Here is a 16,610-nt window from a genome sequence, read left to right as displayed (position 1 = left end):
ATTCCAGTGTGTTAGATGGGTCCTGTACCCTTTGCTGTCAGGCAGAGTAAACCGCTTAACATGTTGTATTCTTCTCTCCAAATTATTATGGTTATAGAAGGAAGTGGATCCTTTCTGTATGCCTCAGGGAACTTAGAGCTTTGTTTAGTATTTTAAGAAGTGATCCAAGACAGTTTATTGTATTTGCTGTTTCACAATTCTTTATGTTTATGTGGAGGTTTAGGCACTAAGGGATGCCTTGTTGAAGTGCTTGTGCTTGCCTACACCTTCCTAATCCTAGCTCTGGACCCTTGCCTGCATCTGTTTATTTTTTTGCAAATATTGTATCTTAGTCTCTGATCTCCTGTCTCTATATGTATTTGAAGGAATTTTATTCTGTGACTTATTCAATCTCGCTTTTTTTTTTCAAGCAACAGTGGTCCCATGCATATAGATAGGTACAGGAGAAATAAATATAGACACAATGGAGCTATATTGAGTAACGTGATTTGTCCAGCCGGACAGGGATCACAATTTTTACTATAAAATGAATTAAACAAGAAAATACCTTACATCCAAAAGAGTGAGACACAAGCCTGTGCCCTCACGCTTACAAATTGGCAAAGTGAAAGGATAGAGAAGGCAGAAGGGAGAGATTTTTAGGCAAAGAGTAAACGATTTCTACACATGCGCAATCCTGTCAGTGAAGGTCCGATAATCTTGCGCATGTTTAGATTATTGGTTCCCTTAAGGAATTTTCATTCACTTTTTCACTGGATGTCACTCAATACTTTTTGTTGTGATATTCTCTCTTACTGATAAATTCCAATGTTTCCTTCTTTTCCTTAGGCTATTGTGTAATAAACTCCTTAGGCAAAAAAATGTTTTGTCCTGATAAGGATCCCATGTATTATGTTTAAGGGATCGAAACGCCGTCGACTTGTTTGAACACCATATATTTGAATGTATACCGTATGTGATATGCGTATAATGGTGTAATTGAATTTCTGCCATTTTTTCATTCTTCAGAAATCGTTTACTCTTTGCCTAAAAATCTCTCCCTTCTGCCTTCTCTATCCTTTCACTTTGCCAATTTGTAAGCGTGAGGGCACAGGCTTGTGTCTCACTCTTTTGGATGTAAGGTATTTTCTTGTTGAATTCATTTTATAGTAAAAATTGTGAACCCTATCCGGCTGGACAAATCACGTTACTCAATATAGCTCCATTGTGACTATATTTATTTCTCCTGTACCTATCTATGCATGGGACCACTGTTGCTTGTAAAAATATGTTCCCCGAGGTCCTATACTGACTCGTTTGGGTGCCCTTGTTGTTTTTGTTATTCAATCTCACTGCATCATTTTATTGCTTGTATGTCTTCTGTATACTGTGATATTTGTATGTGTTTTAATGGCTGTATGACCTAATAAATAATACTTGATTGATTGATTAACATCAGTAAGAAGTTTCATGCTGAGCAGTGAAATAACGCTGGAGGCTTCTGGGAGCAATCTAACTGTCATAGTTTCGAAACAAAGCGCTCAAACTTAATGTGATGTACTTTGAAACCCGCTTTCGATCACTGAGTTTATCTATTTATTTATTTCAGATATGAACAGAACCTTTCCTGATAACGTACGCTTTCGAAAGAACGCAGAGCCATGTTTACAGCAGCCTTTGTACAACGTGTTGGTGGCATATGGACACCACAATCAGAGAGTGGGATATTGCCAGGTATCAGACACATATGGTCTGCAAAGGGCCTTTTTCATGCCACTGCTTCGTTGAATATTTTACTTTTGTTCTTAATGGTGTGTGACGTGTAAAATGTGTCCTTTGTTGTAATTCCAGTCATCAGTTACTCTGTAGTGCAAAGCACACCTTCGTCTTACTTTTTGTTTTTGACACCCCTCCTTTTGTGTGTATAAATCCCCCATCATCACTTAGGTAAGCCCTGACATCAGCAAAAGATCACCCTCAACTCTGTGGCTTTGTGGGGTCGGTGTCTGCTCTGAGGGGCTTCTGGGTGCAGCCACAGTTTGGATCTAGTGGATTCTGGATTGAACAGTCATTGAGCACCTTCAGTGATGTCACTGGCATATGTATCCTTGTGAGGACAAAACTGATGTGCTTTGTGATGTCATTTGTGACATTAAATGGTTCATCAGGAAATATAGGGTTGTGTTGCTCGGCATCATTTTATCTGGAATGTATTTCTTGTATTTTAACTGTAACATCACTTCACTGAAGCATCTAGGAGGAATTTTAATGATTGTGTTTTTTTAACCAACTTTATTTTTTCTTCTGAGTGAAGAATCATGCTTCCTTAATGAAAAATAGCACACCGGAAAAATTCCTTCCTGTACAGGAGGTTATATTATGGTAAAGTACAGGCTTGGCGAATCTGCTAGATGGACATAAAAATGTATTTGCCTCTAATGCAATACAAATTCTACCTTTGGCCTTATGTTTTGGAATTGAACTAGTTTCAGAGGGCAATGTTGCAAACTCTAATTAAGTTGGGCTTATTATTGCTCAAACTCTTCTTTTGCCTCCCAGTGTATCCTCAGATTCACCTCTCACATGCTCAGTGGGACTTGGGTGTTCAGTATTATACCACACAGTTGGCAACCCCTGCTCTCTCTTTGTAAGGTCTTTCTTTAAAGCAATAGCAAGGCTAACAGCCTAGAAAATCAGAAACTGCCTTCTTATGGAAGGCCCTAGTAATCTCATGACACAGCTCTTCAGGTAGGTTGAACAGGCTTCGGTACACCTCGCAGTATTATCTTGTAATTGTCTATCCTGCCCGTCTCTTCAAACTCAACAGCTTCTACCAGTACACCTTGCTCTTGGTGTGTCTGCATCAAGTTCTCCACATTGCTGACTCCCACTATGTACTCCTTTGAGTAGAGATGCAGCTTTGGCCACCTCATCCTAAGGTGAGGGCAAAAATGGAGGGCCCAATAGCAGTGCTTAATTTGAAAAATATTAAGTGCAGATGCTCAAATAGTTTAAGGAGGCCACACCCACACATCCTGGCTCTACCCACTAACTCCACTGGCTCCCCCCACTTCCTCTATTGGCTCCACCCACTTCCTCTATTGGCTCCACCCACCCACATCCAGAACTAGTATTGCTGAACATTCCATAACAAGGGTTAGAACCAAAATCTCCAGGTTGAAAGATAAGGAAATGAACCATGTGCATGCAATAAGGATGCACAACAGGGCAGTCTATACCCTGTACTGTGGACCTGTGGCTGAGGGTCAGTTACTAGCTCCGTGTCATCGAAGCACAGATAGGCCAAGCTGTGGCACTGCAAGTTCCTGAGGAGGTGCCGGTCACCCACAGGGGTGTAAATCTGAAAACACCACAAATCCACACAGAGAGGTGGTAGACTGAGCACCACACACCCATGACATGGCACCTCCACATCCCTGGCCCACAGGAAGACTATCAAGGGCCCATTAGCTCCTTTATACACATGCTGTCAGGATCTGACTTACAGAACCATGCGAAGACAGAGCTACTGTCTGGAGTCCAGTGCTGGCGGCGAGCAGACTCAGGTAAACTCTTATTTTAAAGCCCTGCTGCTCCTCTCTGATGATGCTTATGCTGGAATGTCCCTTGCTCACACCTGACTGCCCAACCCGTCTCCTGTGCTGCAAACGGTCCGGACCCTCCAAAAAAGAAGCATCAACCATTGTAATGCACTTGCAGGAACCCAGGCTCACAGTCGCAATATCCGATCATAACATAATGTCTCGCAACCCCTGCTCCGTAAATACACCAACACCCTTTGCCCCACCACGGAGAACAAGATGTGATTCTTTCTGATATTATATATAATATTTATGCAATCTATGGTTTTTAGGTGAGCTGCACCAATACTTCATAGACAAAAGTTGCAGTTGAGCTCTATTTGCAATTGCTGCTCATATTTCATTTCCTGCTTAATAAGGTCCTTTCATTGCCACACAATGTCCGGTTTTGTTTAGCATTACTCCCTATGGATATAAACAAAACATTCCAGTATCCTCTAACCATCCCAAGCTTCAAATCAGGTAAACTGTGAGAAAAAGTGGTGATGAATGTTCAAAGCAACAGCAAACCAACCCTCTCTCTTTCAGCTTCCTGAGAGATTCCCAAGTTAAGCAGCTACAAATTACTTCAAACAAAGCAGCTCTAATTCACCCCTTTGCTGAACAATGAGGTGGCCAGGCAGCTAGAAGATAGCTGTGGGTGCCCTAGTGTGAATTGCGTGAAAGGGGCAAAAAATGCGTGCAAACAATGTGCGTGCGAGAGTGATAGTGGTATTCTTTTATTGGGCCAAAACACAAGTAATATAGCATGCATTGTTTACATTCTGCTGTTTAAATTAGTTTTAAGCTCAAAAGAACAATTTTTCAATATGAAACTACCCCTTGTTTTTGGAAAAAGGTGTAGTATTCATTTCATGTTGCCTTGTGTTGGCGGGGAAGCAGTGCAGATGGAAACTGCCACATGAAACGTGGCACAGTCCGGGCCTTTGAGATAAATGCACAAATTTAAAATATCTGTGAGTGTTCACGCACAAGGCCTGTTTGATATCATTTAACTTCGGTATTTACATCCAGGGTTACTACAAGAATGGAGATGCTAGATCCAGGGGTCCTACAGTGGACCAATTTGCGCTAGAAACACAAACATAGATAACCTGCAGGAACTTCTGTCCATACGTGTGTCACTGTGTTCAGCCTAAAACTTGTACTGCAGATGCAGACAAGTGCTGTAACCTGCCCTTTTTCATTTGCAGATTCTGCATAAAGAAAATTATGCCAGTTTACATTTGCGGAAAAGCACTGACACTGGCAATTTATTTTGGGAACCCATAAATTGGGAGGTCGGGTGTGGCAGAGGAAAGGTGCTGTGGAGTCATGAGGTGCTGAGCTTGAAAAAGCAGGGTTGACAGTTAACTTATACATTTATTTGCTGCAAAGAAATTGGTGAAGAGGACACACAATAGTAAATCTGTTCCAGATTACTTAATAGCGATTTGTTGGAGTACTATCTACTACTCTCTTACCTGCGACCTGCAGTCTCAGTGGCACTGGCTCCATTAGATTGCTCGCAAATAATGTGTTTTTGGGCACCCCCGGCCCAGGCCAAGAGCGTCAGTATACAGTGCAAACGACAAGTCAAAAGGAATAATTTATGGCCTGCTTCTGCCGGGTTTTCATTTTAGTGCGTACGAGTTGTTAAAAGAAAGCATCTACGCACTTTTTCATTACTTCGACGATGTCGCATAAGTTTATTGCTGAGACCGAAACTTTCCAGGGCCCAGCCTGCCTTTGTCGTAGCTCATCTATCAGCCCACCCTCAACCGTAATAATTACCCAATGCAAAAGAAAAAGCTCCTTGAAAGGCAGTTGTGCACTACTGACATCACTAACATGATGCAGTCATCATGCCTGGTTCTGGGTGGGCCTTCTTTTGAAGACACACCAGACACAACATGAATCCCAACGGAAGGAGGAGGACACAGGACAGGCAGGTACATTTCTTGTTAATAATTATTGGGCTCATCTCACCGGGGAGAAAATTCAATAGCTCCGACCCTGTTAAAAAAGTGCCGGTGCTAAGCACCTGAAAGCTCCTGCACAAATTAAGCACTGCCTGATAGGGACCCTTCTCAGCATGTGCTTTTTAGAACTGCCGGTGCTGAGCACCGGCAAGACCTGGTCCACTTAAAACCCTGGCCCCACAAGAATCAGCAATTTTTGCTCCTCTGCCTCTCCGAGTGCTACTGGAGAATGCATAAAAAATGTAATAACAACAATAGGAAATGCTTAGGCCCCTGGTGACTGCTCCTTCAGTCGAAGGGTGCCACCCTCTCCCACCATCAGCCTCCCCCAAGGCTTTAAGTGGGATGAAAAAACTGGGGGGTCTTTCAAAGGGGCGTGGCCAATGTAATTAAGGGCGTGGCTTAAAAACACGTAAGGTAAAAATATGTGCTTAGAATAGTGTGCCACCCGACTTGTATTTTGCTGTTTCTGTCATTTGAATCCAAATATATGACCGAACAAATAACATCATACCTACAACGAGTCAGGACTATTGGCTTTGTCAATGGTTGTTAGTTGCATAAGATAAATAAGCAGCAAATATGGCTTGTAGATAAGATTGAAAAAGCTTCCACTTAAAGCCCTGGTGACATCATGACAAAGTTGCTGCTCCTGAGTTTCAAAAAGAGAAGGGAAATCCAGAGAGAAAATGACTCTCTTCAAAGGATTTCCCTTCCCTTACAATGTTCACCTGGCATGACGTCATGCCGTAACTTCTCCTCTAGTGAGCAGTGTGAGCACGCGCACATCGATGTGCCGGCTGTCACTGCAGGCCAAAAAAAACTCACCGCTTGTGCCAGGGCACAAAACAGAGCCCCCTTTAATAAACTGCAGGTGCTCATACCCGGTGAGACCCGGCCTACTCAAAGCCCTGGCCTCCCCATCTCCTGCTCCGTTGCCGAGTCGTGCAACCCAGATTCCGCTGGGCTGAACCCGACTTCTACTGCTTCCAATGCCAGCCCCGCCCGGGGCTGCGACCCTGCGCATCTTCCGTCTATAGCAAGTCCAATACCTGCATTGGAGTCATGAAAAGTGTGCATTGCCTGCATATTGCACACAGAGTTTGGCAGGAAACAAGAACATGTATTGCATCTCCAGCACTTGAAGATTTTGTTTTATAGGCTCAAATGTGCGCCTCTGGTGCTGTACTGTTTGATATCAACGACTTACAATTAAAATAGGGCTTTGTGGAAGGTGACTATTGATGTATCTGAACCAGAAACGAGGCCCCAACAAGGGTTTGGGGGGAGCTCTTTGGGTGTGTTCGGGGAAGACTCGAACCACAGTGCCATTGAGAGAGAGAACTCTGTTTATTTAGACCCTAGTCTTTAAACTTCAAGATCCATTGCCATTGGCAGATGTCCAAAAGTACACGTGATCCGCTGTGTATGATCTCTCTGCTCCTGTAGTTGAGTATTTTTGCAATGATGGTTTGTGGGGGTGCCCCCAGGGGTGGCAGGAAAGTGATCGCCCTATGTGCCCTCTCGACAGTGAAGCAGGGAGAAAGACCAGAGACGATGAGAGTGCTCTGCAGAGCCCATGGGGTTGTAAAGCACTATACAGATGTTACAGTACATACGGCATAACAGGTACTTTCTTCTCCCTGGAAATGTCTCCATAACGACACTGTTTGAGACCATGAAAGCCCTCCGCACACATTCTTGATTTGTTCCTCATAACAAACATTGATCAAATGCACTGTGTTCAGTCATGCCAAGCAATGCCATTTGCATACATTAAAACGTTCAAAGCAGCCCTCTATACCGGCAGTGGGTTTTAGGACTGACTGGGGCCTGGGACACAGATGGTGTTTCCTTCAGTGATGAGTAAATAAGACTTATAGAACGAGTCATCTTGATGGGATTTTTTTTTTTTACATTTCCGCCGTTTTAAAGTTGATTTTGTTTTGAAAGCTTCAATTTTGAGCTTCCCAATAAACCACCATACATCTGCGGGTACATGCCCACAGCGTGACTGAAATGTCAGTGTGTGTGCTCTGACCTTTTGTTTTCTGGCTGGTGGAAACTTTCAGATACTGTACTCCCCAGGCTACGTCTTCCTCGTAGATGAACATGAAATCCATTCTGTGGAGAAGCTTGGCTCAATGGTTAGAGCGGCAGACCCTGATGCAGAGGTCTAGCCCGGGACCAGGGTTCAATTCCCGCCTCGTCGGGTCTTGGGCTCAATTTCCTCGGACCTGATAATTCTCGCCTCGGTGCCTATTCTAATCATGGGTCCCACTCTGCAACTCTGGGCAATAGCTTGCTTAATCTCCACAACGGTCCCAACAGCGCTGGGATGCCTGGCTTCACCTTGGGGGTGTGCAGGAGTGGACATTTCACAGGGAAAAGCCAGGAAGGGTTCCACAGCGGTATGCGTCCAGCGCCAGGAAACCCCGGTTGGGGTATAGGTGCGCTTTACAAGTACAAATTCATTTCATTTCATTTAATATGATAATGCTTGAAAACTAAGGTTCGATCCGTCACAATAACAAATAAGAATGAGGGGATTCTTACACCAGTGTACCTCTTTCATGAGTTATGACAAAGGTGAGTGAGACATTATTACAGATCATGTGTCTTGATTGCTTAACCATCTGTAATGGCTGGATTTTCTGTCTAGATGGGATCAGCCCCCAGGGGCCCCTGTGACCCAGCCAAAACGTACTCACCTTCCCTTCTTAGATCGTATTCACAATAAGTAGCTATACAGATAAATATACAGATTGCACCTAAGAATGGGGAATAACAATATACATATATGGATTTTCTACAATATCTTATTCACATCGGTTGGCCTCGCGGTCACTCTGACCCAGACCGTTCTACCCCAGGGCAGATCTGACACACAATCCGGCGTGTCTACACACGGGCCTGCAGAACCCAATGCTCCCTTTTCCAAATCGTTCGCGATCCTGCGAAACCTACACGACAGTGTCCCTCCTGTCGTTCTCATTTGTCTTATGCCACAATCTGGTGGATTTACACGGCGGTGTCCCTCCCGTCGCTCTCATTAACGCCGCATATCAACGACGACCACATTCCTATGAAACATTATTGGGATGATATCTCAACAGTCTACTTAGGATAAAACTAAAATAATAACTTTGGATATGGATTCAGATTGTATAATGTACTCCGTGCTCATAACATCAAAGGTCCACTCACTCCCTCTTTATTTGGTTACTATTTGTCTGATCGGGATTTCTCATCCGTTCGTCTAAACAATGCTCAACTAGGAGTGCCATTTACCAAGATCGAACACAAGCACCAGGTACACGATAATTCTATATGAATTAGGGTATTTATTGACAATAAACATAAATCACATTACTATGCAGCATTACATTTGCAAAGGGAATAAAAGATAAAAGTTAGGGTGCACATACTATAAGAATCGGTCGGACTTCACCTGGTTAATGGGAAATCGGGACTCGGCAGTCATCTAGGCTCCTGTCTCGTCTCTGGGTCCTGGCTCGCCTTGCAGTCACCCTCAGCCGTCACAAGTACACGTCTGCACCGCTAGGCTCAAACTCGTCTGCTCTCCCTCAGGACCTCGGAACCTTGCTGTTAATTAGCTACCGTCTCTCTCTCTCTCTGCATTAGTGCGCTCCGCGCCACTTCTCGTTCAGTCTATTTTCAGAGAGTTTCGGTCTTAAATCTTTCTCCGACTTCAAAGATGGCGACTTGTCCACCATGAAAATGAATAATGGTAGAGATGCTAACGGCTAGATGCCGCCTACGGACTGACTGACTGAAAGACTAACACCTTCGCTAATATCAAAGCCCGTTCCTTCATGGAAATTCACGGCCAGTATCCTGCCGCCCACCAAATTCTTGTACCTCCCCGTACCAAGGACACTTTCCCAGCCGGCCGGCCTGAAGTTGTGTCTTCGGAGTGGAGAAAAATACATTCCTTCGATAAGGGTCAGCCTGAACCGGTTCTCTCCAAGCGAACAACAGCTTGAAACTAAAACATCACTCTTAACCTAGAAAGCCTTCTCGAGCTACCAGGCAGAAAGCAAAATGGAGTCTGTCTCGCTTAAGGCCTACGGAGCCCATAATATGCATAGCTCCATGAGAAACAGATCGGCATGTTAGCAAATGAGTAAATCATGACTAATACTTATATATCTAACCCCTCACTTAAATTCATAAGCCTTACTCTAAGGGAAATGGCACGAAAATGCCCTTATATCTGTAAGACAGGGTCCCTGTCTATCGGCCTAATCCCTATGCTATGAGGGTGATAGGCTGGAGTCACTCTCCATCATTCTCCTTCTCCAGAGAGCTGGCAAAAAGACAGCCATAACATTACACCCCTTGACTCCAGTCTATTTACCAATAACTAAATGGAACTAACGTCAGTAGACGAATAATATGAAACAAAACTAACTCATCTACGACTCTTCGTAAGTCTAAAAAATTGTAGCAGGGAAGGGATACACTGAATAAAGCAGCAAATCGCTATAAGGATGCAGACAATAATAATAACCCCTCCCAAAATTTGTCGTAAAAAATGCATGTCAGGGAGCCAATTAAAAAGCCAGTCAAAGAAACCCTGATCTATGTGTTCTCTAATTTCTGCAGTCAAGTCGTGGAGTTTATTAATATGGGATTGGATATCTTTAGAATGGTCAGATAAATTAAAACAGCACAGACCTTCAAATTCAGAGCATTCATGCCCGTGTTTCAGCAACAAATAATCAATAGCAGCACGATTCTGCAAAATAGCTCTACGTTCACCTTGGGAATCTAATAATAAATCTGACAAAACAGTAGAAGTATGGTTGATCGATTTGACCATCCAGCAGGCCATCTTGCCGATTGTTTTGGCATTATAAACGGCCAATGCAGGAACACCAATAATAGAAAAAGCTAAACCAAGATATTCTGATCTGGAATAAAGATGAACAGAGGAATCACAATCTTCATGCAATGACATGGAATCTCGAACAATACGGGAATGGGAAGGAGGATGTGAAGAGAACATTAGCAAACTTAATCTAGTGATGGCACATGGGCCACCAGAAATATTCGCAGGAATATAGGGCCAAGATGAATTCCCGCAAGAAAAGAGCCATCCAGCTGGTAACGACATTGAACGATAATGGCTAGTGGCAACAACCAAACTTTTACAAGTCATATTGTTTTTCACTGAAAGGCATGAATTAGGAAGTCTCTTCGAGCACAGCAAACGTTGATGAAATGAAAAAGTAGTAGCGGCTTGGAGTTTCAACCGCAGACATTCAGAGATGGCCTTAGGATTACAGGTCATCATGAAACAAAGGTCACCAGGGGTAATATTAAAAGTAGTAATTCTGGAATCAATAAGGACATCCTGGTCTGGAAGAAGAGTACATGAAGGACAAAATTCATGGGCCAAGAAGTCGCCCAGAATAACATTAGGTCGGGCATTGGATACATTAAATATATGGTGTAGAGTTTCAGTAGATGCAGGAACAGCAACCAAACAGGTCGATAGAATGTCAGTGACAGATTTCATGGGGGTAAGGCAAAAATGCGGAGAGTTCGTCACTCGTTTAGCGAGTGTGATCCAAAAGTTAGACGATGACCGCCACGCAGATCGCGCAGCTCTTGTTATCCCATCACTCGGCGTCGGTAGATCCTCTCCTCTCCCGGCGTAGCAGGCCAAAAGGAGTCCAACGCCGACACATCCTGCAGCAGCAGTCCAGAGAATGATCTAAAAGAATACAAACACAGGCCTTAATCATTCTCGTAAGTAACATTTATCAGCTGGGACAGCCTCCCAGCCATCTTGCCCTGGCTTCATCACCAACACGGTGTTGTCATGACCGGTCGCAATAATATCAGCCTGTTCAGGGGGATTTTTAGGCGATTGCACCCATATTTTAGCTCCAGGAAGATCAGATGAACCAAAGCCTTTTTGTCCTCGCACAGTTAGCAACGTTGGGGCAGAGCCTTTTTTGATCTCACCACTGAAGACAGGCATAATCAATAACTGAGCAACACGGTCAGACTTTTTGATCAACAAATCCGTCTCACTGCTATTAAGCAAGAGAACCTTAATCTCTCCCTGATAATCGCTGTCGATCACTCCTCCAAGTACTTGAACACCTTTTAGGGCCAGGCCAGATCTAGGGGCAATTAATCCAAAACTACCGGCAGGTATAGAGACACCAATGCCAGTTTCAACAATGATTCGATCTTTTCCTGGGAAGTGTGCATCATTTAAAGCATGCAGGTCAAGGCCTGCGGAACCAGGGGTTGCTCTACATGGAGCCATAGCACCGGGGGTAATTTCCCAATATGTGACAGTAGTTCCAACAGAATTAGGTTTCGCATCAACATGTGGAGGAAACAAACGCATCAAAGGAGATTCAGCATGTAACAAGGGACGATTATTTAAAATAAGTAAAGCTTGAAGTAGGACATCTCTCCACTGGCTGTAACGATCATCAGTCAACTTGCGCAACTGTTCTTTCAACAAGCCATTCATTCTCTCAATCAGTCCTGAAGCTTGTGGATAATATGGAATATGAAACACCCAATCAATATTGTTCTCCATACAGAATTCCTGCACCAATCTTCCACGAAAGTGGGATGCATTGTCTGATTGAATTTGGAATGGGACACCATAATATAAAATAATTAGTTCCAGGGTTTTAATTGTATTCACTTGGGTAGCATTCTTGCAAGGGAAAGCGACCAAAAGGCCACTATAAGTATCAACCACTGTACAAATGTATTGACAATTTCTGCTCATGGGAAGCGGACCAATATAATCAATCTGCCAAATTTGGGCGGGCAATTTACCTCGATGTAAGTGGCCTCGAACAATTTGAGGCACCTCTTTCTTTCTAGAATGCTGACAAATGGGACAATGTAGAATGGCATCTTTAATTAAAGAAAAGGGAATATGAATTCCTCTATCAGCAGCCCACCTGTTAGTGGCTTTCTCTCCAAAATGTCCTGCTTTCTGATGGGCCCATTTCGCCAATCCCGCCAAATCAGAATCTTGCATGTCAACCACTGCCTCAGAAATTTTAGACTGTTCATCTGCAATGTTATGGAAAAATTTGTCAAGGGAGTCGATTGGAGTATGAGCATACACGTGAAAGATTGTTACAGTACTCTGCGGAAGCAGTTCCCAAATTTCTTGCCACAATTCTTTACCCCACAACTCTTTGGAGTGCAATTCCCAATTGTGCGAGTGCCATGTAGGCAACCACACCGCCAGTCCATTTGCAGTGGACCAAGAATCAGTGAAAATATGACATGTACCTGGTAACTCCTGTTTCAAAACTTGGTAAATCGCATAGAGTTCAGCATATTGACTACTCTTACCGTCTCCAGTTGTACTCAATAATTTCTGAGTAATCGGGTTATAGGAGACAGCTTTCCAATGTCTCTTGTCACCAATGAACTTCGCAGAACCATCCGTAAACCACACATGTTTTCTATCCTCCGCGGACAGATCATCAAATGATTTACCCCACTTCACGGGAGACTCCTGCACTACGGGAACCGAACACTCACTTTCAGCCTCATTGGAGGGCGCCTGCGCCACTCGCTCATGTAAAACCGCCACACCTTTCGGACCCACACGTGCCCTGTCCTGAATGTACCATTTCCATTTAATCACACTAGCCTCCTGAGCATGTCCAATTCGATGGGACTTCGGTGAACTCAAAACCCACTGCATGATGGGAATCTCAGGCCTCAAAATCACAGCATGGCCTAAAGTCAATTGCTCGGTATCCACCAGAGCCCAATAACAAGCAAGCAACTGTTTTTCAAAAGGTGAGTAACGCTCACCAGCCTCTGGTAACTTTTTGGTCCAAAAACCTAATGGCACTTTTTGTCTGCCTTGCTTTTGCCACAAACTCCAATTGGCATACAGACCTTCCACGGACACATTCAAATCCACATTACCTTCACTCACGGGCCACAAATCCAAAGCATACTGAATAGCTTCTTTAGCCAAATCAAAAGCAGTCTGTTGAGGTTCACCCCACTCAAACGCATTCTTTTTACGAGTGACTCGATACAGTGGAGCCAAGATTTGACTCAAATGTGGAATATGTTGACGCCAAAATCCAAACAACCCAATGAAGGATTGCGCCTCTTTCCTATTTCTGGGAACAGCAAAATCAAGTATTTTACGTTTAACTTGTGGGATCACCTCTCTGTGACCCTCATGCCAGTTAATTCCTAAAAATTTTACAGCTTGGGATGGAGTTTGTAATTTGTCAGGATTGATTTCCCAACCTTTTGCTCGCAAACAGTCAATAATCTGATCTAAATGAGATTGTACCTGGTCTTGCGTTTCACCTTGAATCAAAATGTCGTCAATATAATGACAAATCTGAACTTGTGGAATCGTAGGCACTTCAGATAAATGTTCCGCCACCAGCCGGTGACAGATCGTAGGGCTATGTACATAGCCTTGAGGAAGACTCCGGAACGTCATTTGACGTCCATTCCATGTAAAACTGAATTGTTCTTGGCATTCGGGGGCAATTGGAATCGAAAAGAATGCATTAGCAATATCGATAGAAGCATACCATGTACCAGGATGCTTTTGAATTCTCTCAATCAGTGTAACAATGTCAGGCACTGCCACAGTCAATTTAGGAGTATGTTTATTCAATTCTCGATAATCAACAGTCATGCGCCAAGAGTTGTCACTTTTGCGCACGGGCCAAACAGGATTATTCCAAGCAGATGTGACCGGAGTAATGACTCCTGCGTCAACCAAATCCTGAATCGTAGCTGTAATTTCTTCATGACCACCTGGGATGCGATATTGTTTCTGAGAAATCACTTTCGTTGCTAAAGGGATCTTAATATGTGGCATGCGTAAACGGCCAACCCGTACGGGTCTGGTCGAAATGTACTGCCTAGTACCAAACTGATAGTAACCATCATCCAAATGCAAGGTCATACCTTTCAAGATGTCAATTCCAATAATGTATTCCAAAAGTGGCACAACCAACACAGAATATTCTCTACGAGGAATCCTACCAATTTTAATTTCAAGTGCAGTTTGAACTGCGGGTGTTTCCTTACCACCCAACCCGGTAATTGTGAAAGACTGTCCATGAAATTTTCTTGACTTGCCATGAATTAAAGTGGCCTCCGCCCCAGTATCAACTAACGCTCGGGCCCTTTGAATATTACGATGTTTCCAAAAAATCTCAATATCTACATATGGTCTGTAATCTCTGTGGGCCCACCTGCGTACCGGAGCTTGACCTATTTCCTAGTCATTTTTCCTGCGTTCCGTCAACCAAGACAGATCAGGGTAAATGTTTTCAGTTTTCTTCGGTATCAGAATTTCTTGTTCATATCCGTCTCCAGTACGAAACGGATTAGTGTCAGGTTCAAAAAGTTGTGAGTTACGGTCAGAGAGTCTGTTACGATCCTCCCTCCTTCGTACATCAGGGGAAAAACTCCTTGCATCTCTACGTCTGTTAGAACCACGATCATCTCTTCCCCTTTCACGATCATCCTCTCTCCCCCTCCCATCACTACGACGGGGGGAATCACCATGTTCTTGGCGCCGATCATCACGGCGATCAAAATTCACACGTCGTCTCTCATCACCACTGTCATCCGAACCACGATCATAATCATTCTTTCGCACACGACGGGCACCTTCCTTCCGATCCAAACCACGCTTACGAAACATATCCCATAGGATATTATTAGGTTCACCATCGATCTCTTCCCTTTTGACACCATCAGCAATGAGAGCAAGAAACATGTCACGTCTAGAGAACTTATAGTCCCCACCAGTACGACCCTCAGGTCGGGATTGTCTTTCAGGTTTAAACCATTCACCCAGCTCACCAAGCTGACGAACAGACTCAAGCACAGCAGACAAAGGATTGCCAGTTTGGTTAATCAATAATGTCATCATGACCTGCTTGTAAGCAACAGGAGAAGTACGTATAATGCGGTTACGCACGGAAGATGTTAACAAACCATCCAATAACCTGTCAGCAGTACTAAGAAAGATACACGTTTTCATGACTTCTTCCTTTAAACGTTGCGACGCATCGCGCAGAGTGTACCACGGCTTTTCATCAGAGGGCCAATCAGACTCTGTTGGATATTTATGATTACAGCCATCAGACGCAAGCTGGAGCAAAGAAGTTTGGACATTACCATTAAAATTCCGAAAATGGTCCTGAATAGTAGAATCAGAACTCAAAGAGCAGAATCGTAAGCAATCAACAGCATCGAGCATAATACCGGAAGCGCCAAGCTCATAAAGACGCACCATCCAGGTAAGCAAGGCCTCACCAGGCCGTTGTTTAAATCGTTGCAGGATGTCACTAATCTCCTGCTGAGTAAAATCTTCAATACAGTCAAGAGGGATACCACCCGGATTACCAGGGGCTTGTTGTAATTTCCGTCGAAAGATCGGGTGAGCAGAAACTGCGGGAAGAGCTTCCGAGGAAGCCCGCATCTTAGATTTAACAGAACAATCAGGGCAAGCCACGTCATCCGCACGGGAAGAACGAGCACGGTCACAATCGGGAGTCAAATCAATGCATGAAGCAGATTTACAATCACGTCCGGAGCGAGAAGCCTCGCGCTTGTCACCCTCCTCTGCCGAGGAGTCAGAAGTATGAGAATCCCAGATATTACCGTCCCACTCATCGGGGTTCCAATCCATTCCAGCTTTTGCTACAAGCATACGCACTTTGCGTGAAGACACACGTCCACGACGATGTTTATACTTATATCGTGCAATACGGACCGCAGCTCTTTCGGCAATGGTCTGATATGTTTCAAGTTTATCGGCAAGCAGTTTATTTTGACAACGCAAAAGAGTATGCGCATTTTGCAACTCAACACACTGTCCTTCCGTATCTTTAAATTGTTTCTGTAGTTGAACAAACTTCTCATGCAATATTCTGTATGCATTAAGAATAATCCACCCTCTGCGTCCTAAAATAGGAAGTTCATCGCCCTTCACTATTGGCGCTTTCTGTAAGCACGAGATCACATCGGCAGGCTCCGCCTGCTCCAAGCA

The 16,610-nt window shown here is 43.9% G+C and overlaps 1 protein-coding gene across 2 annotated transcripts in view; it reads left to right on the top strand.

The window, feature by feature from the left end:
- The window catches only part of GRTP1 (growth hormone regulated TBC protein 1), a 679,757-nt gene that overhangs the window by 289,866 nt on the left and 373,281 nt on the right, over positions 1-16,610 (top strand). For both annotated transcript variants that reach the window (XR_015305466.1, XM_086950791.1), the window contains exon 4: positions 1,589-1,713. Coding sequence is in view for 1 of the 2 variants with exons in the window: in XM_086950791.1 (XP_086806917.1) it covers positions 1,589-1,713 (125 nt within the window). In the remaining variant the exon portion in view is untranslated. The remainder of the gene's footprint in view (positions 1-1,588; positions 1,714-16,610) is intronic.

Source organism: Lissotriton vulgaris, unplaced genomic scaffold, assembly GCF_964263255.1.
Source record: "Lissotriton vulgaris unplaced genomic scaffold, aLisVul1.2 SCAFFOLD_1009, whole genome shotgun sequence".
Classification (NCBI taxonomy): domain Eukaryota; kingdom Metazoa; phylum Chordata; class Amphibia; order Caudata; family Salamandridae; genus Lissotriton; species Lissotriton vulgaris.
Note: the sequence above shows the minus strand (reverse complement) of the source record. Positions and strands in the feature narration are given on the sequence as shown.